Source organism: Bos javanicus, chromosome 16, assembly GCF_032452875.1.
Source record: "Bos javanicus breed banteng chromosome 16, ARS-OSU_banteng_1.0, whole genome shotgun sequence".
NCBI classification, from domain to species: domain Eukaryota; kingdom Metazoa; phylum Chordata; class Mammalia; order Artiodactyla; family Bovidae; genus Bos; species Bos javanicus.
In genome coordinates this window covers 2,131,059-2,152,916 of record NC_083883.1, presented here as the reverse complement: position 1 = coordinate 2,152,916, position 21,858 = coordinate 2,131,059, and the positions used below count along the sequence as shown (strand labels likewise).

Sequence of the window (21,858 nt, the reverse complement as noted above, 5' to 3'; positions counted from 1 at the left end):
TGCGGACAACTGGATGTTAATGATGTTACACAGATAGTAACAGGTTCACATGTTTTATTTATAACAGGTTTCAAAATCTGCTGGTAAAGGACATACCATTTTTATCCTGCTTGCAGTGGCATGGAGGCCATTCCCTAATAGACCCAGGTCAAAGGTTGGTAACCAGCTTACTGGTACCTAGTGAATCATCCTTGGATTTGCCTGGAATAAGTTAGGGAGTTGTCTGGCTGTGTGTATACACTTGGGCAGGGTGGGGGGTGGGTGGGGGTGTGGGGCTGGGGGCAGGGTCAGTCAGTCCTGGTGGAGAGTTTCAAACAAACCCAGTGACCACTGGGAGAGGATACAGTCATTGAGAAAGGGGAGACTCACAAACCATTATTAAAGATGGAGGGCAAAGAAACTGCTTTTTTTTTTTTTTTTTTTTTTAAGAAACAGGGGTAGGAAAAGAAGGAAGAAAAGAACAGTTTTTTTCCCATGTGGTAACTCAAGCCTAAGGAGCTAAGCTGGCTATATACTCCATTAAACCAATGTCTTAGAGAACACTGGTCTCTGCCAGAAAGCTGCTCTGAAGCTCTGCTTCACGCCTCACCACACACTGGGGTTGGGAGGTACGGCTCCTTGAGATCCTGTTTGATGTGGCAGACGCACAGATCTGGGGCCCAAGACACGGTGAGTAAGGGGGGAAGCATGGGGCCAAACTTTAGAAAGGACTCGAGTCGTGTGTGTGTGTGTATTTTGCATCCCTTTTAAGTAAGGATATTTGGGATGGAAGCTACAAAGGGAAGAAAACGACTTTAGTCCTGTTTTGTGAATGATTTCTGTTTTCAAATAACTCCTAGACCCTGTTTGTTTGGTTGGTTATTAGTTATTTTCTCCCCAGCGTGTTTGAAGGAACCTAGGTGGGCAGTGTGGCCATGCCCATGAAGAGCAACCTGGGACCGGCAGGAAAGGTGGTAAGAGTTCTCCTTACAGAAGACGATCAACCGTGGCTGGTTCCTCCTTCAGAATCGACCTCTTCAAACAGCCAGGAGAGCTGGGCTGTTCTTCAACATCATGCTTGCCCTGAAATACCTTGGGGAGCCAACAACTCCTTTCCTTACTTGCTATTTTAAAGGAGAGTCGATGGTCTGGATGAGAGTTGCTGGAAGGAGTTCTGAATTCTGAGAAGTGAAAGCTCAGAACCTAAAGGACTTGCCAGGAGGCTGCTTTGACCTGAAACTAAGGCCTAATGTTAGTCATGCTAGAGACCCAGTGAATGGAACAGCTAAAACAAACAACAAACTCTCAACCCCCCGAAAACCTCTGGGAAGGTGGGAACTGAAGAACTCCGGAAGGAAGGTAGGGAATAGCTGCTAATATGTGGTGGTTTGGTTGCTAAGTCGTGTCCAACTCTTGTGACCCTGTGGACTGCAGCCCGCCAGGCTCCTCTGTCCATGGGATTCTCCAGGCAAAAATACTGGAGTGGGTTGCAATTTCCTCCTCCAGGGGATCTTTCCCACCCAGGGATCAAACCTGGGTCTCCTGTGTTGCAGGCAGATTCTTTACCAACTGAGCTCCGAGGGAAGTCTAGCTGCTAATATAAAGGAAACTAATTTTCCTGATAGGCATTTTGTTACAAATTAAAACAAAGAAAGAAAGGACTGCCAAGCCTGACTCTTTCATCCTTCCAGATTCATCCTTTTTCAAAAGCCCCAGCTTCATAGTTTTCTGATTGCAGACTCTAACCAAGGTGGGCAGAGCAAAGCTCGTTTCCTAAGGGAGTGAAACTGGCAACAAGGGCTGTGAATCACCGAAGTGTTAGCAGAGAAACACTTCAGGATCCAGTAATAGGCTGAGTCCTGGGCTTGCACAGATAGGCTCTCAACGTGGCCGTGGCAGGGCCCTTCTCAATTTTGACAACCGGTGACCTTACCCAAAAGTGGATACATACAAAGGATAGCACAGTCACAAGTGGGCATGGATTTTTATTCTCAGTGCACAATAGTTTGGTTTCTGCTCATCAGCAACAGCATCATTGGTTCTAAAAAAAAAAAAAGATCTCTTTTTTCCTTCTTTTAAAACTCCCCTTCCATTCTTCCTGTCTCAATGGAACAACGTATTTGAATTTCAGAATTGCCATTTATAGCATTTTTTTCCTAAGAACCATATAAATACATGCAAAACATTGTACAGAGAGCTTAAATAATATTAAAATGCAAATACAGATTGGGTGTACTGCTTAGCTGAACTGTAGATTATAGCCACACACACTGGGGTACACATTGCTTTGATATCAGCATTTGTGTATGTCATGCAGATCACGATAATCAATCTTCCGTTTTGGTTGTTTTTTTCTTTTATACAAAATACCAGTGCCTGTTATACTAGTTACTGAAAAGAAAAAAAAAAAAGAAACTCAAAATTCCTATCTGTGCGCTAATTTGAAACAACGTAGATAGGTTTGTTGGCACATATATATGGCATACTCACATATGGCATATATACATACAGGGAGAAAACATGAACCAAAGGCCAATTCGGTCATGGGGAGCTCACGTCCCCCCACCTCTCCTGATCAGGAGGAAAGGGGGCAGCAGGTCTACCAGCAGGCTGGGAAGGTAAGGGCAGCACTGAGCTAAACGGAGGGGTGTCTGGTCTGTTCTGAGGAAGAACCTGTAAAGGCTGAAGAAGAGCAGGCATTTACAGAGGGTCCCACCCTCACCACTGCAGTGAGGGGTCCCCAGCTGTGCAGAGGGAGGAAGAGGAAGTGTGCACTTTGGGATGGCATCACGGGCTGCTTCAGTCACTAGGCAGGGAAGACAGGAAAGAGAAGTGATGAGTTTAGAGGTTTCAGGACACATGTGAGCTTGCCATGACCCTGGGTTTTGGCAGTGAGGTAATCACTCAGATTTAACTGTGCGGACTCTCCCCTCTGAAGCTCAAGGGAAGAAGAAATGCAAACCCTGAAGAACTCACAAGTGCCTGCGGGATTTCTTGGTCTCTCTACCACACTTAGAGATGGAGAGTCATTTTAGAAGCAGAGGACACCTATGGGAAGGATCTAGTCAAGATTGTCACCTAGGGCTAGAACCAGCCTTTATTTTTCCATGTACAGCTATTATCTCCCATCTAATATATTGCATGAAACTTTTCTAGGGGAGGGGGAGAAGTCTCAAATCAAATCCTTGCACAAAAAAATCACTAATGGAAAACTCCAGGGGCAACAGGAGGTGAAAGAACTGTAAAAAATGCAACCCCCAAATCAGAGTACCCATGCAGCCCAAGTGTCTTGGGTACCACTCTGCTAGCTGTTCTTCAAGAAATATAAATCTACCTGAGGTCCCTGATCCTGATCACTAGTTCCTGATACCCATTTCCATGGGGACGTGCACTTATTTCCTGCCAGCTGTTCCTTCTTCCTGGATGCCCTCCTTCCCATTGGTAATCTACTGCCCATTTTTCTAGTTTTATCAAGAGAGGAATCTAGGATAATATTTCCCCCTTTTCCCCATCAGACTCTTTTCAAATCCAAAGCACCATTTTTGGGGGAAAGCTTTATTAACTTATGCCATATTTATTCACTGCCAGTTGGATCACTGAAACTGAATAGGAAAAAAAAAAACATATAAAAATATATGCACATAAGCACTTAAACTTGCTCAATTCCATATCAGCAAAATTTCTATTAAAAAGTTCTAGAATCCAACAAAATTCTTCCCCCTAAGGATAAAGATGGCTGTTTGGAAAAAGGTAGTATGGTGCATTGGTTCTAAAACCAATTGCAAATACATTGTAAGTCACCTGTCGTGTCTAACAGTTGGTTTTGTGCCCCCTTCCACAGGGTTACAGGACAGCACTTTATTTTAAATCCTTTAAACAAAATACATATGGCTGACTCAAAAAATATCAGTTTATGATCTAAAGAAAACTATATATTGTTTGCATAATATTTCTATATTTTCTCTCTTACTATGGAAACTAGAATACACACAAAAAATCCCATTGACTTTAAACAAGTAGACACAAGCCCTCAAGAGGAAACTTGTCAGGCACCATGAGAGTCTTTCGGGAGCAGGAATGATAAAATAGCCTCCAAAGTTTGTTTTAAAAACTGATCTGAGGTAATAAAAGACTCGACAGAACTAAATCTTCCAATTACTTAATAAATATGTATGTGAACATCGAACACCTCGGGTGAGCTATTTTTCCCTCCATTAGTACTGAAGACGGAGAAAAAAAAGATCACTGAAACATGTAAGTTTTACAAAACCAGAATCAGATTTGGGGGCTGATGTACTAATGGGAATGTGCAGGGGGTACCGTTTCTTTATTTTTCCTTCCTTAGGGCAGCTCTGGTGAGGGGCGGGGCGGGGGGGGGGGAGGTAGCCACCTTCCTAGGGCAGCTCCGGTGACGGGGGGAGGGGGGAGGGAGCCACAGGAAAAGGCTGGAGAGGACAGCTCATGTCAGCGGACCCCCAGATGGAAATGCGGCAGTCCCCAGCCGCCTCAAGGCCCTTCTCCCTGTCCCCATCACTCGAGAAAGAGGGGAGAGGCTTCATTTATCCGATGGAGATGGGACTTGGCCGACATGAGCTGAGTCCTGCACAGAAGAGCTTATATCAGCGCAGCAGGGAGAGAAATGGAGAAACTGCAAATGCAGCTCCACCCCGTCCCACTGAGGAGCACTTAAAAAAATCTCCTAGCCAATTCCCTGGCTCCTGAGAGCCAGGCGGGGAAGGGGATGCTCTGGGCAGTGCTCAGGGAGAGAAGGCACAGGGCTTAACTGTGCCGCACTGAGCGTTCTAGAGGGGGCTTGAGCAGGGTGTAGGGTGCAGGAGCAAGGAGGGGAGCCTCCTTTTGCTCCTTTAAGTCAGCGGAGTGTCACTGGAACCATATATTTTCAAAATCAGAATATCTGAGAAAGGCTGGGGCCCTTTCAGCAACTAGCTGAGCTAGGGGACACAGCAGAGTAGAATTCGAAAACTGAAGGCAATGTCCAAGCTGACCCATCACCTGAGCTCCAGGGTTCCGGCTTCTCTGAGGTTTTCTCAGATCCTGCTCAAGGGCACTTTGGCCTCTCCCACGCCTTCTCAGTCCTCACTCCCCCAACAATCAGGCCCTACCGGAGAAAAGCCTTAGCAGATGGCTTTGAAAGCAGCAGTGGTTACTCCGAGGAGGACTCCTAGTTGGCTTTGGTGGTCTGTCTTGTCCTAGATCTGCCAGCTTCTGTTCCTTAATATCCAAGTCCAGTTAGGAGGCAGGGTCAATCTTAATTCATTCCTTTGCCACCACTTTAGGAACAGGAGGAAGCTCAGGCTTCAGGTGAAAACTACAAACCACGTATGTGTAAGCTTCATGGTCAAGGCTAATCTTCCTGGCACTTAGAAACCACACACACCGGACAAGATGGCAGTTTAGAAGCAGATAACCTGGCAACAACAGGGCTATAGTATTACCTGCTCTCAACTGCTTCCAAAGGGCTGTTAGCAAAGAAATGTTATCTGTCTCTAGAAATAAATCAAGAGTTCCATTGGGGCCGGAAGGGAGAAAGGTCAAAGTTGACTCAACTCACCTATATTCTTTCCATTTTCTTAATCATCACAACTTAAAAAAGAGTGAAGGTAAGGAAGACGGCGGTCACGAAGGACCAAGAGATTGTGGGGAGGTTTGACTGGAAGGGCAGAAAGAAGCTAAGGGCCTCAGGTACAAGTTTTCAAAATGGAAAGACTGTTTTAAACAATCACTCTATAGGCTGATCCTGTACCTTCCATTCTTACCTCAGCACGTTTCATTTGATAACGTTTGTAGCTCTCAATTTTGAACTGAGCTCCTGAACAGCATAGACTCATACGATAAAAATCCACAAGTAAGGAGCCTGGTGACCTGGGTATGAATGTTGGGGAGAACTGGAGGTGGGGTAGACGCCAAGACGATTTTCGTCATTTCTTTCAAAATGACTACTGACACGTCCGAGGGACAGATCCACCACTCATCACTTGCCTGGGGCTTAACTGGGTCCCGCTGCAAACCCCAACTCGAGTTTCAGTTAAAACGCTCCTAGGTCTGTGCTCTTGCCTCCTCATGGCAGGTGAGGGTTCACACATACTTGGGAGCAGCTGACACGACGGTGAAAACTCCCATCATCACCTTACTGATGGGACAGATGAAAAGGGAGACAGGGAAGGCAGGAATGGGGAGCAGAGAAGAAGTTCACACGGACGTCTCCAGGCTGTGTAGAGGGCTGTCCGAGTGGGAAGCAACAATTTGTACTTGGCAGCAATCCACCGAATTGTTGTTTTTGTTGGTTTGTGGAGTGACCTCACCATCCGGCGAGGACGTCTTAGTCCCAGGCTTAGACACCTTTTCAAAAATCTCCTCTTCTTGCTCATCCAGGAGTGGTGTTCGTGGCCCCTCCTCATCTATGGTGAATTCAGGGTGGGTCATGAAGTTGTGGATGGAGTTTTGGTTCTTGGGTTTCTGAATGCTTTCGTGGAGGGAACTATGGAACGCTTTGACCACTTTGATCTACACCAGGGGAAGGAAAAGGAGGGTGAGAAAACGCAGCGGTGAGAACTGGTAAGCAGAACAGGGGACTGGGTGGTTTGATGACAGAAACAACGCCCAAACTACAGGACACTACCGCCCCACAACCCAAACCAAAAGTATGAGGAGAGATCATGAAACACCAGAACACCACGTGACTTAAATTTCAAGCACTGAGGTGGGGTGGGGAGAGTGAATAATGACAAACAACTAGAATATTTCAAAGCTGCATAAAAAAAGTAGAAAACCCAAAGCAAAGTTAGCATTCCCAAACAATCTACTCTTAAAATTAAATAGCAAACAAAAAGATTCATTAGTTCTTTTGGATGGGAGGCAAGGACGTTGGAAGTAGGTGCAGTTTAATAGTCAAACTTAAAAGATGATCCAGACATGTGGATTTCTGTGTTGGGGCCAAATAATTTGTGAATGTGGAATGGAAGATTACACACTGAAGTTTAGTTATCTGTTGAAAACCCTCAATAAGCCAAACACATATCAATTTGCACACAATACACGTTGGGTGATAAGCGACCATGAATACTGTGTGGCAAGGCAGACAATACCGTGCAGCTGTGTTAGCAGCATGCAAGAAATCAAAATTCTTATACTCTCCAATTTAATAATTGCTCTTTCAATCAGGAAACATGCGCATGTTTATATCCCACAGTCTCCACTGTGTCCTCTTCCCCCAAACAAAGCAGAACTCCACTCCTTCAGTCCCTCCCCTTGAAGAGGTGGATAAATACAGGCATCACAGTTGCCCCCTCTGAGGCTGACAGAGGGCTGCTCTCTCAGTTCAGATGCGGTTGGACGCGTGCAGCCATGACTCTGACGCACAGCAGCTGTGCCGAGTCACAGAGCTTTCTCCAGCTGTTTGTAAACTACGAAGAGGAACATGATCTTAGGTAGGGGAGGGAGAGCGTGGGCTCAGAGCAGAAGCCACTCAGACCAGGAGGCTTTCCTGATGGGATGGATCAAGAGGATGGAGGAAAGGGAGCCACCTGCGGCTTGTCAAAGGGGATACACCCCTGTGAGTGTCACAGTCTGTCCTACTGCACAATAGAGGAAGGGTTCAGTTTAGAAGAGAAGAAGAAACACTTGACAAGCACTGATCACTCTACCCATAGGCACCAGCTCTTCTGGCAGCTGTTTTTCCAACCTGGAAAGCTCTCTGAGGTATGCTTTAGAACTTGGGGTGGTAGTACTAGAGTAGGGGGCAAGGTGGGATCCTGAGAGGCTGGAGAGAGAGGGAAAAGAAAGTGGTCGTAGGACAGTTTCAGTTCTTGGGAGGTGGCTGATCCTAGACTGATCCCAAAGTTCCTTCATCAGAAAAGAAATGGAAATAACGCAGGAGAGGCTGTTGAGGTGGGAGAGGGGAAAGAAGTGATGGGGGCTGGGGCGGGGAACCTCTTCCAGCAAAGAATACTTCCTGAGGAATATGGATCCAGCAGAGCACGCAGACAGACAGGCAAGTAAACTGTACAGCTTGTCTCAGTGCTTCCTGTCACTGTACAGAACCTTCCAAAGTAATGCACAAGAAGGTTCACTGAAGTTGCATCTCTGCGGCTAAGGCTTTCTTTATCTTGCCTCACTCCACAGCACATTGGCAGACCCACAGGACAGAGGGCGCTCAGAGCTCAGAAGGCAGAGGACGCTGGCACTCGGTGAAATCCACTCAGTGCTTCAGCCAAGAAGGATCGAGGCACCCGGGTACAGATTCACCTTGCTGCACACAAAGTTAGGATCTACTCTTCTATCCCTTTGGCAAGATCAGATGGAATACAGGTTACATCTGGTTTTCAGGAAGTCCCGAGTTATAATGGGTCTACATCAAATCTTAGAGCAAAGCACCTGAGATGAAGCAAGACCGAATCCAAAGCCCTAGTCAGGTAATGGGCTCAAAGCCACACTCCCCCCGCAGGACTGCTGGCCCAGCCCACACTTTCCACTCTTCCGATCTCCACGTTTCTAACATGTGCCACAGGCGACAGCAACCTCTATACCATGAGCTGATCATCTTCAGTATCAGTGATTTTCAAACTTCCTGCTTCTATTTTTTTTTTTTTTTGAAGCAACTGAATACTTTGTTAAAACAATTATATGTTAAGTCCAATCTAGAAAACAGATGTTTATAAACAGGGGTCGCAATGAGGTTCTGGAGCCCTGTTTGCTGGCTTTTCCTCTCACCTGTTGGGGGGACGAGTCACTGTTACAGGCAATAAGGGAGATGAAGGTGACGTGGGGATGGGGACGGAAAAGATAGGGACAGCTGCTTCTTTAGGGGAGCAAGGAACAGTCATCCAGCTAGATAACAGGGCTCTGGACTCTAAAGAGAAAGCAGCCACCTGTAAGGGAAGCTCGAGAAGAGGAGTCAGAGAGCTAGGAAGCACCACCTGGTAGCCTGGCAGGCGGAGAGGAGGGTGGTGGGCAGAGGGTGTGTGTTGCACCAGAAGGCCCCTCAATCCCAGCGCTGACCTCGGAGACTCTGTGACACGCACGGATGCCCACCGCACAGCTACCTCATCACAGCCCACCCCAGGCGGTGGCAGCCTCCCCTCCTGATGCACAGTGCCCAGTGCCCGAGCAGTGTGGGGGATAAGACACAGATAGAGGTGGGTGCTGGGCAAGCTTCAGGCCCCTCCACTGGGCCAGCCAACCTTTCCCTCCCCAATCACCGTCACTCAGAGTCTCTGGGAAACGTCACTTCTGGGGCGCTTATCCTACCAGTGAAAGTGGCTGATTGAAGAGCAACTGTTTCTCATGGCTCAGAGGCCTGAACCAGGCTGGACCTTAGATTAGGCATGAGTGCTTAAGGGCCACTCTCTGGAGTTCAGTGAATGGGAAGATGAAGACTTCCTTTTCTTCAGCTGGTATTCTGCAGTTTTCCTTTGCAGAAATTAAGGGAAGAGAAGGAATTAGGGCCTTCCTAGAGAGGGAAATCTTGGGTTTTCCAGGCGGTGGTAGTGGTAAAGAACCTGCCTGCCAATGCGGAAGACATAAGAGACACAGGTTCAATTCCTAGGTCAGGAAGATCCCCTGGAGGAGGGCATGGCAACCCACTCCAATATTTTTGCCTGGAGAATCCCATGGACAGAGGAGCCTGGCGGGCTATAGACCACAGGGTCACAAAGAGTCGGACATGACTGAAGTGACTTGGCATGCAGAGAGGGAAATCTTAGAGATCAGTCTGCCGAAGGTTAGATAAATACTTGAATTCGTTTGGAAATCTGTAATGGGAAACAGGTTTTAAAATGCATGACTATAAGTTCTGGGCCCTCCAGTAAGAAGGCACAGCTGGAGAAAGAGCAGGTATGGCCTGACTCTCCGGATCTTCCACCTCTGCGGGTCTGCACCGTACCCTCCACCAGCAACTCTACATGAGCCCAGTGGCTTAGTGTCCTCCCACCCTCAAATCACCAGGACGGTTGGCACCAACCCTTCCCAACAGAGAGGCAGGGCTTAAAACAGAACAGAGACGAATCAGAAGGACATGGTAAAGCCAGAAGAAAGCAGGGAACACGAGCGATACGGGAAGACTAGAGCAAGAGAGCCTTGCATGTTGGTGGGGTAAGTCGTAGATCTTGGCTGCCTTTGGGCCTAAAGAATATGCATCTACATAAACCTCCTCTCCCCCTGCTCCTCACACCTCACGTAAGAACACTTAGGGCTGGCTAGAAAGACAATGGATAATCTAGGTCTGATCATCCTACACACTCACCATCAAGTGAACCACAGATAAAGCAGTTGCTCTTTCTTTACTCCCCATCCCAGAGATGGAGCGGTGGTATCCAGGAGTCGGGGGACAAAGAAACAGACTAAACACTCAGATATTTGAAGTCCACAATATACTTAATACAGAGAGACTCCTTCCCCACCAAATACCTTAACAACACTATCAGCAAAGAGACTTCTGTTTCCTCTCTGGGTCCCACTTAGGGAAGGTAAAAAGATCAGGAATAGGAAGGCATAAGCATTAGCAATAATCCAATAATCTACCTATAATCTACCAGATCTTAGGGTGAGCCTTGATGGCATTCTGGTTGACGGGATGACTGAGAAAGGGGTCCTAAAACTTTACAGCCAAAATAAAATATGAAGTGTTGGTTATAAGTAAAACAATCAGATTAGAGGAAAGGAGGAAAACAAAAAAAAGGTTGCTCTTCAGAAATTCCTAAAAGAAAAAAAAATTTGTTTTTAACAGGTGAAAAATAAGTTATTTTGATCTTTTTATATATTTCTCCTTTGAGATGTGAATGAATAGATTCTTAAACCAGAGTTTGGCTTAAGATCCCTGAAAAGTAAAACAGCGGGACTGCTCAGACCTGTGCACGTGAACTGAACATCTTTTCTTCATATTCAGCGGCCACTTTTATGCCAATGCTGCCAGCTAACGGAAGAGTGGCGGCCAAGAAGACACTCTTAGTATTGGCCAAACTCAACGCTGATTCAACTATGACAGATCTACCTCTTAAAAAAAATGGGAATAATAGCTCCTTTCATGCCTTTTTTCAGGAGATCTCAAATTTGCCCCCAGATGAAGAGTTCCCAAGTCTTCATTTCGCTTAACCTTACACCTAACCTTAGGGGACAGAGTTGACACTCAAAGGAGCAGAAGGAGAGGAAAGGAACAACAACATCTTCAAACAAAGTAAAGTAAAACAAACAGAACTCAAGGAAGGAACAGCAATGCAGGGGAACAATCAGAAAACAAGATTACTGTCTTTAAAATGGTTACGGTTTAATAGCTTTTCAACATTAAAAAATTAATAAAATTAAAGGGCACACAGCTAGTTTTGGAGTGGGGATTTTGCCCCAACTTTTCTTTCCTTAACTCAAAGATCAAAGGGAAAAACCGAAAGGAAAAGATAACCACGACTGGTTAAAGTGAACGCCACGTGCTCTCTTGTGGTCATTTTAGCAAATCATGCATCATAATAGACTATCACTCACTGCCCAGAGTAGGAGATGAAACAGCAGCAGCAACAGAAGTGGTGGGGGGAGATTTGACTGGTGCAACTGTTACATAGGATGAGCTAGGAACATGTTTTACATCAAGGTGTTGACCCATGGTCTGGCGCTTTAGGACTCCCTTAAAAGAGGCTCCCGTCTGGAATGTGTTAATTACGTCGATCTGCAAAGAATCAGAAAGTGAGACAGCTTTGCTCCACAGTCAGAGAGAAGTGAGAAGAGAGGAAGGGAGGGTCCAAGAGGGTTAGGGGAGGGGATGGAAAGAGCTGGGGAAAGGGGACAGGAGATGGGAAGCCAGAGAGAATCCCTCACACACAAAACAACAGTCAGGAGAAGGGGGGAAAAACGTTAATTGCAAATCACACTTCATTTAAGGAACAGTTTGCCGTGGAGTCTACATACCCAGCCAGAATCTAGCCTTTCCTTCCCTTGTAGCCTATGATGGACATTTTAGGTGTGCTGGTGTCCAAACATATCTAAAATTTAAAGGGACTTTCCCCACTCCTGACTCCTGACAGAGAGTGACAGCTTATTCACAGCTTTGACCCATACTCTTAAAAAAATAAAGCATGCAATTTAAGATAGTAGGCAAAATATATATTACTGAGTTTTGAGGCTCAGGAACTCTAAACCAATTAAATTGATTACTTATTCTTGCAGATTTTCCAGGAAACAACTTATGTGTTTAAACAGAGGCAGTGTAGTAGCCCACACACAAGTGGCCATGGGGAAAAGGCTCCTAGACCACGAAATTGCTGGGCTCACCCTCTTCTGGGTTATTCTCTGAGATACCCTTTCCTCGGGTGGAGTAGACAAGGCCTCTGAAGGCAGAGCTCAGGAGCCCAGGGGCCAGGCCCTTAGAGAGAAGGCCTCCAACAGCAGTCGTGGAGTCCTGGAAGCGCCGGCACAAGTCAGTCATGAGCTCAGAAGGTAGACGGGCCCAGGAGGAGGAGCTGGCTGAGAGTGGCGGCGGTGCTCACCAGCTGTGGGTCTAGCCCTGCCCAAACTGCCTCTGATTTTCAGGGTCCAACTCTTCAGAGACAGAGGCAACGAAGGCCATTTGTCTTCTGACAGTGGCCTTGATCTGAGGCCTCGGCAACCTACTGCCCTCATCCCTGACTTCTGACTAACAAGGAACAAATCAAAAAGAATTTCCTTACCCTTCAAGATCTGGTAGAATCACATTAAAAATGCCCAAGTGCTTAACACCACGGGTCAGTCTACCAGGGAGGTAGGAGAGGTGCTGACCCCACTCATCTAACCTCTCTTCCCCAGGTGAGAAGATGGGAGTGCAGGGACCTTGTGAATCAGACAGTTGCTCTTATTTATAAAGCTTCCAGAGAAGCCATGAAATGTTTAGGGCTAGTTTCTGGATTCAGACCAGGTTTGAGGTAAAATACCACTCTTATCACATGATACAGTCCTCACTTCCAAGGGATGGAGGAGCCTGACGCTGTGGGAGAAAAAGGTCTGCATGTGGGAAGGGCTCAGCCACATGGAACAAGGGGCTGGAGAGTCACTCCTCGGGCTTGTTAAGGCCACAAGGCCCCAAACCACGAAGCTGGAAGTTTACCAAGATTCAAGCCCTCGGGTTTCCCTAACTTCCGCCCTCTAGTGCTTTTAAGTCTCCCAAAGTTACAGGGACCAGGAGGGGACAGAGCCTGGCATTTCCCATCTCAGGTGCTGCAAGGAGGATGACAAGGACCAGCTCTGCCGAGGGAAGGGCTGAGGCCAGGAGAGGGCTTTAGGGTCCAGGGTGAAGGTTAGCAGTCAGCCGCAGCTGCTGTGGCTTCAGGGCTGATGGCACAGACTGCTCTTCACAGCATCTTTAACAGGTCGCCTGTGTTGCCCAAGTTCAGGCTTTAATGTCATTCTGGTCCAAGTGCCTCTTGCTCTAACAGAGAAAGGCAGTATACCTAAAGCTATGTAGGCAGCAGAACCAGAGAGGTATAGTCGAGGGGATGGACATTGGTAATGGAGAGGAGGGCAGATCCATGAGTCTCAGCCCCAGGAGAGAAGCCTGGGAAGGAGCCACGAGACACTGGAACGAGGGGATCCTGGCTAGGAAAAAATGTACATAGTAGAAGAGGAGGCAGATGATCCTGAAGGGAAGAAAAGAAGACAGGTTATTCTGAAAAGAGCAGGCCTGCAGGGAAGCACCGAGGCCTCAGAGACGGGAGCCACAGGCACCGAGCTCTCGGGGTCCGGGGGGCCCTGGCTGGGGGTGCACGTGCAGCCTGGAGTGGGGCTGCTGTGGAGACTCTGCAAGTGCTAAGGCGGCTTCTGCAGACCCCTGGGATTTCCCTCTGTGAGGAGGAGCTCAAGACAGGGGAAAGGGGCCCCAGGATTTCCCTCCCTAGCCCTAGTTCCCCATTTTCATCTGCTGTCTTGTCTACAGGAGACCAGTTCCCAGCTGCTACAGGAGTCCTCCCTTATCTGCAGGGGATAAATCCCAAGACCCCCAGTGGACGTTTGAAATCGCATAGTGTTAAATCCTGTATATACTATGCTTTTTCCTAGACTAATGGGCAGGTAGCTGATATAGTGAGGATATGATAGGCAATGGAATGATTTACATCCAGGGCAGGATAGAGTGGGACAATATGAGACTTCATCAGCTACTCAGAATGGCATAAAATGGAAAACTTATGAGTTATTTATGGTGTTTTTCATTTAATATTTTCAGATTGTGGGTGACCAAAGGTAACTGAAACCAAGGAAAGCAAAGTCATGGATAAGGGGCGATCACTGTATTTACCTTAGAATATTCATTTCACCTTTCTTCCCTAGAAAGTGGTGGGTTTGACAAAGGAACTTTTGAAACTACCTGCAGTGTTGTTTAGAGGATGAAATTTACTTCTGGGATCTCTAGCCAATCTGCAGAGATGCACAGGCCTGTTCTCTGGAGAACACCTTTGAGAACTTGGGGATTTACAGGTCCCTGAGATAGGAAATTTTAGGACTAACACAATAGAGGTATGTGAGATAAGAATGGGGAAGTGTTAAGATTATCAATACCTAGACCAGGCCATTTACCCAGGAAAAGGTAGCTACAGTTGCTGCATGAAAGGTGGGGAGAAAAAGTTACTGTAGGGCTAGAGGCAAGGGACTTAAGAGCAGCAGGAGCAGCTTCTATCCCATTTCAGAGATCACAGGAAGGGAAATGGTGTGAAGAAATTATAGCCTCTTCTTTTCTGGGGAGAAAATCTGAACCTGTAAGAGACACTCAGGCACCGAGAGACTACTGTTATTTATGTACACTTAGCAATAAGGTTCCCCATCATGGTCTTACATTTTGAGTGGGGAAGACATCAAAGAGTGAGTTTCTTTTACAAAGATCCTCCAGATAATACCTACATTCCCTTAATAGCAGCTTGAGGATATACAGTAAATGTTGGGGATGATGGTACAGAGAAACTGTCTGAACCCTTTCTTCTGCAGGGCCAGGAAAGAGTCTGAACATTTCCCACTGGAGGTTAGGCCTGGTGCTTACGAGAGACTGTAAGCCGGAAGCTTGCCTAGCCGTGAAGGGTGGGAAGTGGCCTTCAGACAAACCCAAAGCTAGAGGACCATGCTACCAGCTGGGGTCCTGTGTTCTGGGCTCTCCACGATCACTCTCCTCTCAGAGGAGCCCAAACTGCCGCCTCTGCCTCTGTCTATCTTGAAGCAAGGGAGCTTGGGCTATCCACCAGTGAAAGGGCCTTAAGAAGGGTAGAGACACTGGCCACCAAGAACTACTGCCCTCCCAACACCTCCCAGTAAAGACGGACGGGATTCCTCCTCCAGGGCAAGGACAGGCCACCATCACCATACCTGAGTCTGGATACGGTTCAGGCCCCGGAACCAGAGGATCTGGCCTCGGCGCAGCTCCATCTCTGCATGGTCGATTTCGTCCAGCCCCTCAGCATCCTTGGTGATCTCCTCTTTGGTGGTGCCATGCCCAGCCTCCTTCAGGAACTTCAGGGATTGGGTAGGTATCGTGGAAATGACCTGAGAGCAGGTACAGCAAAAAGGGAGAAACCAGGGTCAGGGCGAGAAGAGCTGTCACTCGGCTGCGTGGGTCAGGCTCTGGGCAAGTCACGCTTGGCCCCAGAACAGGATTTAACACTATGCTTGGCCCCAGAGGGAGAAGCACCAGCCCGCCTAAGGCCAGCATCTGCCAGGGCCCGACCAGCTGTCTGCATTTGTCTCCCACGTCTGAAGGAGAACTTAAATTCTAGTATCTGACCAGCATCTGCCTTGTGACACACTTTATTCTCCTCCTCCTGTCTCAGTTCTCTCTTTTCATTTTGCAGTGTGTCTCTTAAGGGAATGCAGGCTACACGGTGGGAATGCATGCTACAGGGTGAGAATGCGTGCTACACGGTGGGAATGTGTGGTATAGGGTGGGAATGCGTGCTACATGGTGGGAATGCATGGTCCACGGTGGGAATGCGTGGTCCACGGTGGGAATGCGTGGTCCACGGTGGGAATGCGTGGTCCACGGTGGGAATGTGTGGTATAGGGTGGGAATGCCTGGTCCACAGTGGGAATGCGTGGTCCACGGTGAGAATGCCTGGTCCACAGTGGGAATGCGTGGTCCACGGTGGGAATGTGTGGTATAGGGTGGGAATGCCTGGTCCACAGTGGGAATGCGTGGTCCACAGTGAGAATGCCTGGTCCACAGTGGGAATGCATGGTACACGGTGGGAATGCGTGCTACAGGGTGGGAATGCGTGCTACAGGGTGGGAATGCGTGGTACATAGTGGGAGGGGACACAGACAAGAATCTGGGGCAAAACACGGCTGGGGACAAGATGGTCACAATGTGTGTGTATGCACAAGGGGGACGGAAGGCTGTCAGAGGGGAGGGGTCCTCTTCTCAGCCTGCACATGCTAAGTGATTCCTCTTTTATAAAACTACAGTGAGAGGACCCTGAGGGTCTTCCTGGGCTTCGGGTGAGAAAGTGGATGGGCAGCCCACAGAAGGGACGTATGCGTATTCTCAGAGGACATGGAGCAGGAGCTCGGGCTTGCGATTCAAAGTGAATCACTCAGTAAGCTCAGTGCCTGCCGGTCACCTCTCCTTTACAAACAAGAAGAGGAGCAGACAGGGCTCAGCTGCGAAAGGGGGCCGTGTGAGCTGTTCTACGTGGAGCCAAACGTTTGAAACAGAACGTCCACATGCTGCTTTCAGATGTTGGAAGGAGCTGTTGTGATACAGAAGGAAGGCTTCAAGGCCACAGGGGCACATGTGAAACGTGATCCAGGTGAGTGTTTCAAACAGTACATGAAACAAGAAAGCTTTAGGGACCCACTGGTAAACAAACAGCAAACAGAACAGGTTGGAGGGACGTGTGTTAGGAACTGGGATAGGGGTTAATCAGGGAGGCAACTAGGAGGTAGGGAAGAAATAACCAGCAGGTCTATGGGGGAAAGCCCGCAGTCCTAGGAGGAAACTTTGGGGCCAGTTAGAGCAAAGCCTCCATTACTCAGGTGGCTGGGCACCGATCAGTGGAGACCTGGGGTCTGCAAAGCAGAAGCATAGCCCAGGGCAGAATTAATGATGAGGGGGAGTTGTAAAGTGGTACTAGGGAAGGAATCAAACTCTTATCAAACCAGATTATATTATTATAATGTTAATAGCTAACATTTATTGAGGATTTACAAGGTATTAGACATTTGTCTAAGTCATTTCTATATGGAAACTGGGCTGCTGATTAAGAATGATTCACAATGGCCTTGCTATCCTGAGTTGAGGAAACTGAGGCAGGGCTGCTATGAAACATACTCACTATGATGCAGTTTGTAAAAAACAACCAGGATTCAAACCAAGGTAGTCGGTTGCAAAGTCTGGGCTTTCAACGATACGCTATACTGCTTCTCTAGAGACCGCGTGAGTCTGAATTTATCTTAGGTGATGGTCAGGCATTCATTGTGAATAAGGTGATGGTGAGAAACAGCGGAGGCAAGGGAGTCCTGCAGCATGATGCAGAGCACGCACAACCAGACTTCAGCTTCACTGCAGACATGGGCTTTGTAAACGCTTCTGCTTCTAAGACCCTTACTTTTTTCCTTTTTTTTTAAGCAAAATTAGCACTGAAAATTTCCACTTCCATCTCAGAGAAGCTAAGGGATTTGTCTGTCTCCAGGCATGATTAGAGAAGAGATCAGAAGCCTCTGAAGTGGCAGGCACTAATCATTCTGCTTGGAATCCTGCAAGATGGAAAGAACCTGAAAACCTGGTGGCAGAGGGAATGGGGAAGCAGAACACGAAGGTCTGGAGCTGGGGGTCTCCAAGCCGCTCGTTCCATCTCGTCTAGGGAAGGGGAGGTCTGCCGGCTGTGCAACTGCGGGAAGGGTGTGTCCGTACTCACCTGGCCCCACAGCAGCTCTCCAATACCAATGAAGAGGCACCAGAACCACTGGGACAGGGTAAGCTTCGTACAACTGAAGGGTTTGCCCCCAAATTCCACGATGATGATCTAGAACAGACAGAGAGGCAGCCTGTGACTGGGAGGTGAGTAACAGGTAGCCAGCCCTCTAGTCAAGGCCACCAAAGCCACGTCAGCTCCCTGCCCCAGGATCCCTGCAGTGCAAACCCTGGTCTGCTTGTTGGGGAAGGAGAAAGAAGAGACCCAGATGGGGGGAAGGGAAGACAGACACCAACAGTCTTTGCAGAGCCTTCTGAAGGGGAGTTTCCAGTCACTATGAACACTATTAATGCAAAGGCGAGCGGATCAAGGGGAGCTAAGGGCTTCCTGTGACTGAAGCCAACAGCGATAGAGAAGGGAAACTTAGGAGGGGTGCAAGTAAGGAAGAGGCAGACTCTCTTGTGCTCATCATCTCTTGCATGGCACCTGTCTTGGGATATCTCTGAGGGTGGCTCGATCCTTTCACCAGCAGGGCAGTCATGCCCTTGACTCCAGTCTCACAGAAAGAATCCACATCAGGCTTATCTACAACTACATGTGGCACCATGCTCTTTCTTCTCCTTTACTCTTGAATCGTGTAGCATTTTGTACCATGAGCCCTTTCAGAACAAAGCGGCAGGGACAGAGAGACGCCTATTTGGCAGCTGCATGCACATTTCGAGTGCGCTGGTACGAGACACGAAAGGGGTTAGAAGACAGTGACCTTCCTCCCGGTCACTATGTTAAATTTCTGTGTTCTAGAAAGTTAAGGAGAGAATTCTACAAATTTTATTTTATTCACTACCAACATGCTGCCGTGCACTGGAGCACTCGACACAGAGGGATCCAATTCTAGAGAAATGAGCAAATGAGAACCAGCTGGGAACCCCAAAGGGTGCAACCCACAACTTAGGTCCCTAGCCCCTTCCTACTCCTCTTCTGGGGCACCCAGGGAATCCTGGCTTCCAGCTTCTGGCCTTTATCTTCCCAGACCTTCTATCCCAATCCTAGCTAGAATCTCACCTGGCTGATGAATGTGCCCAACACCACTGAGCAGAAGATGAGATTGCGGAAGATGCCCGAGAAGACATTCCTCTCCCCGTGGATCTTGCGGGAGTTGATTTCGTTGAAGAGCTGCATGAGCACGAAGGTGTTGAAAATAATGGTGTAGTGCTGGCTGGGCGGAGAATGCAGAGGCGCTCTCCTCCCGCTGTCAATGTCAAAGAATTTCTCACCTAGTTGGGAGAGGGGTGCACCGCAAGATTGAGTACACTCTCAGGGAGGGCTGAGGTCGAGTCAAGACAGATGAGGGTTGGTGTCCGTTCTAACCGCTCAGTGTCCGAGCCACATGGTCATCAGACGTTTTCGGCGTTAGCCCTGGTCTCAACATTTCTGACCTTCTCTCTGTTTGTTCCGTCAATATTTGCCTTCTTGTGGCAATGCATGGTGGTAAAACTACATGCACTGGAGTCTGGCAGACATACGTTTGAAACACAGGGCTGCTATTTACTCAATATGTGACCTAAGCTTCAGTTTTATGATCTAAAGAAAGGTATCATAAAGTTACCCCTGAGAGATTCTTAAGAGGAGTCAGAGAATGCCATAATGCACCACGGCGTGGGAACAGAGGTGAACTCAGTGCGCGAAGATGCTACCGCCCCGCTGGCTCAGCCTGCGCCCTGCTCCCTCCTCCTCTTGCGCCCATCTCTGCCTCCACACTCCCTCTCGCACTCCACACGCTGGCCCCCACCCCATCCTCCCCAACCTCCCCGTGGCTCACCCGCAAACACAAGGAAAAAGATGACGGTGAGCTGATAGACGGCGTGACCCAGGATGTTCTTCATCATGGTGCGCGAGATTAGAGGCTTATTGCGGCCGTAGGGCCGGCGCTTCAGTAGAGAGTCTGTGGGAGGCTCTGTGGCCAGGGCCAGCGAGGCAAAGGTGTCCATGATTAGATTAACCCACAACATCTGTACGGCCTTCAGTGGGGAATCCTGGCAGGAAGAAGAACCACTCCTTTTAGCCTGCCTTGCAGACTACCCCTCACCTCACTCGTCAGCCTCACCTTTGCCCCTGAAAGGGCCTACCTCCTGCTATCCAGCTGAGTGACACTTGGAAACTTATTTAACCTCTTTGAGCCTTGGGTGCTTCACCTGTAAAACGGGGATAATACCTACTCTGCAAGGCTGTTTTTGAAGATCAGAGAACCACAAATAAGTGCTTATCATGCTGGCTAACATGTAAGTGCTGCGTTAATGGTGAATACATGATCATCCTCCCACAGGAGCAGATGCAGACTCGGGAGAGCGAACTCCTGCCCCAACACCCCTGCAGAAACGCTGGGCCTTGCTCCTCAGCCGACACACTGTAACGTCACACCCCTTGTTCCTTGGCCCTAGCCTCATCCCTCCCGTCTCAGCTCATCCCACCTGGGTGATGCAGGCTCCAGTGAAGGCCACGATCACGGCCACCACGTTGACGGTGAGCTGGAACTGCAGGAACTTGGAGATGCTGTCGTAGACGTTCCGTCCCCACATCACCGCCTTCACGATGCTGGTGAAGTTGTCGTCTGTTAGGATGATGTCGGAGGCCTCCTTTGCCACATCTGTGCCTGCAATACCCTTAGGTAAGAGCGGGGAGGAAAACAGTGAGGAACTGGAAAAGGAGCTCATCTGTATTTGGAACCCATTTCCTGAACTCCAAGAAGCTTCAGAACTCGGCACAAACATCAGAGGGCACAGCAGCCACACGAGTTCTACAAACTAAACCACCGTGTTCTGTCTTCTCTCCCAGAGGAAAGGAAGGGGAATGTGCCGCTGTCACTCATGGAAAAGGGCACCGGGCCGTGATGCCAGCACCGCACTCCTGAACTGAGACTGGAAATCACAGCCACCTTGGATATTCTGGTCTCCTGTCCCGCCTACTTCTCCATCTCAGAAAGCAATTAGAAGATAGGGGAAAAGTCCTTTCTGTTCTACCTTCAAATTAAATATCCACTTTAAATCCTTATGTCCCCCACACCTTGAAGTCACCCTACGTTCTTTCCTAGAAGGAGCAGTCCAGCAGCATGGTTCAGATATCCTGTCCTTATTCAAAATCCGATTTCCGGGGAACCACTCAGTTCAGTTCAGTTCAGTCGCTCAGTTGTGTCCGACTCTTTGCCACTCAAGGTTTGTAAATAGACATACCAGTGGTTGAAAGCAGAGCTTGAGAAACAGTAAACTCTCTAATCAGGTAGTCAAAGCCTTCAACAAGTGAGCTCTGGTTCATTTTCCAAACTGCTCTTATATAAGCTTTCTGCTCAAAACCTACTGATTTATTCACAACTCCCTGAATTCTCTCATTCACTTCGAGAGTTCAGTCTTCTACTTACACCCTTTGTCCAAGCCTGGAACATCCTCTTTCCCCTTCCATTTAAATCCTATCTATCCTTAATGAAGTGAAAGTTGCTCAGTCATGTCCGACATCTATCCTTAAGGCCCCTGTAAATTAATTAAGCCCTGCTTGCTAAACAAAGCTGTTTCTAACACCCCCAGACCGTACTTCTATGCCATGTCTTACAACTCCTAAAACCTACAGATGAGCCTGTTTGTGAATCTGACCTGTACCACTAGATTATTTGTTCTGTTTACCTGGTAGTATTATTTTCCTATCCAGATTGCAACAAATGAATATCTGTTAGATATACTATATAATTCAATTTCCCTTTCAAAAGATTCTCTAATATATCCACACAATGCTGTACTATGCACTGTTAGAAGAAAGAAAAGAAAGAAAGAAAGAAAGGATGTCTTTAAATATGTACTACTATGGAATACTCTCCAAGTTAGGTTGTTAAATGAAAAACAGCAAAGTGGAAAAAAAAAAGAGTATATAGTGTGTATACAGATAAATATAGCTAAGTGTCACTTATTTAAGAGAATGGGATATAAATATACTACACATTTGATTCTATTTTTAAAGGAGCAAACAGAAG

The 21,858-nt window shown here is 47.8% G+C and overlaps 1 protein-coding gene across 6 annotated transcripts in view; it reads right to left on the bottom strand.

Annotated features, from left to right (window-relative positions):
• Positions 1–1,944: 1,944 nt before the first annotated feature.
• The window catches only part of ATP2B4 (ATPase plasma membrane Ca2+ transporting 4), a 100,597-nt gene continuing 80,683 nt past the window's right edge, over positions 1,945–21,858 (bottom strand). For 3 of the 6 annotated variants that reach the window (XM_061381886.1, XM_061381888.1, XM_061381887.1), the window contains 6 exons: positions 20,312–20,503; positions 19,663–19,876; positions 18,906–19,117; positions 17,847–17,954; positions 15,304–15,480; positions 1,945–6,504 (listed from right to left, as the gene is read on the bottom strand). In XM_061381886.1, the coding sequence (XP_061237870.1) occupies positions 6,190–6,504; positions 15,304–15,480; positions 17,847–17,954; positions 18,906–19,117; positions 19,663–19,876; positions 20,312–20,503 (1,218 nt within the window). In that variant the 3' untranslated portion in view covers positions 1,945–6,189. Of the gene's footprint in view, positions 6,505–11,472; positions 11,654–15,303; positions 15,481–17,846; positions 17,955–18,905; positions 19,118–19,662; positions 19,877–20,311; positions 20,504–21,858 lie in introns of all 6 variants that reach the window. The other 3 variants (XM_061381891.1, XM_061381889.1, XM_061381892.1) reach the window with 2 other exon arrangements.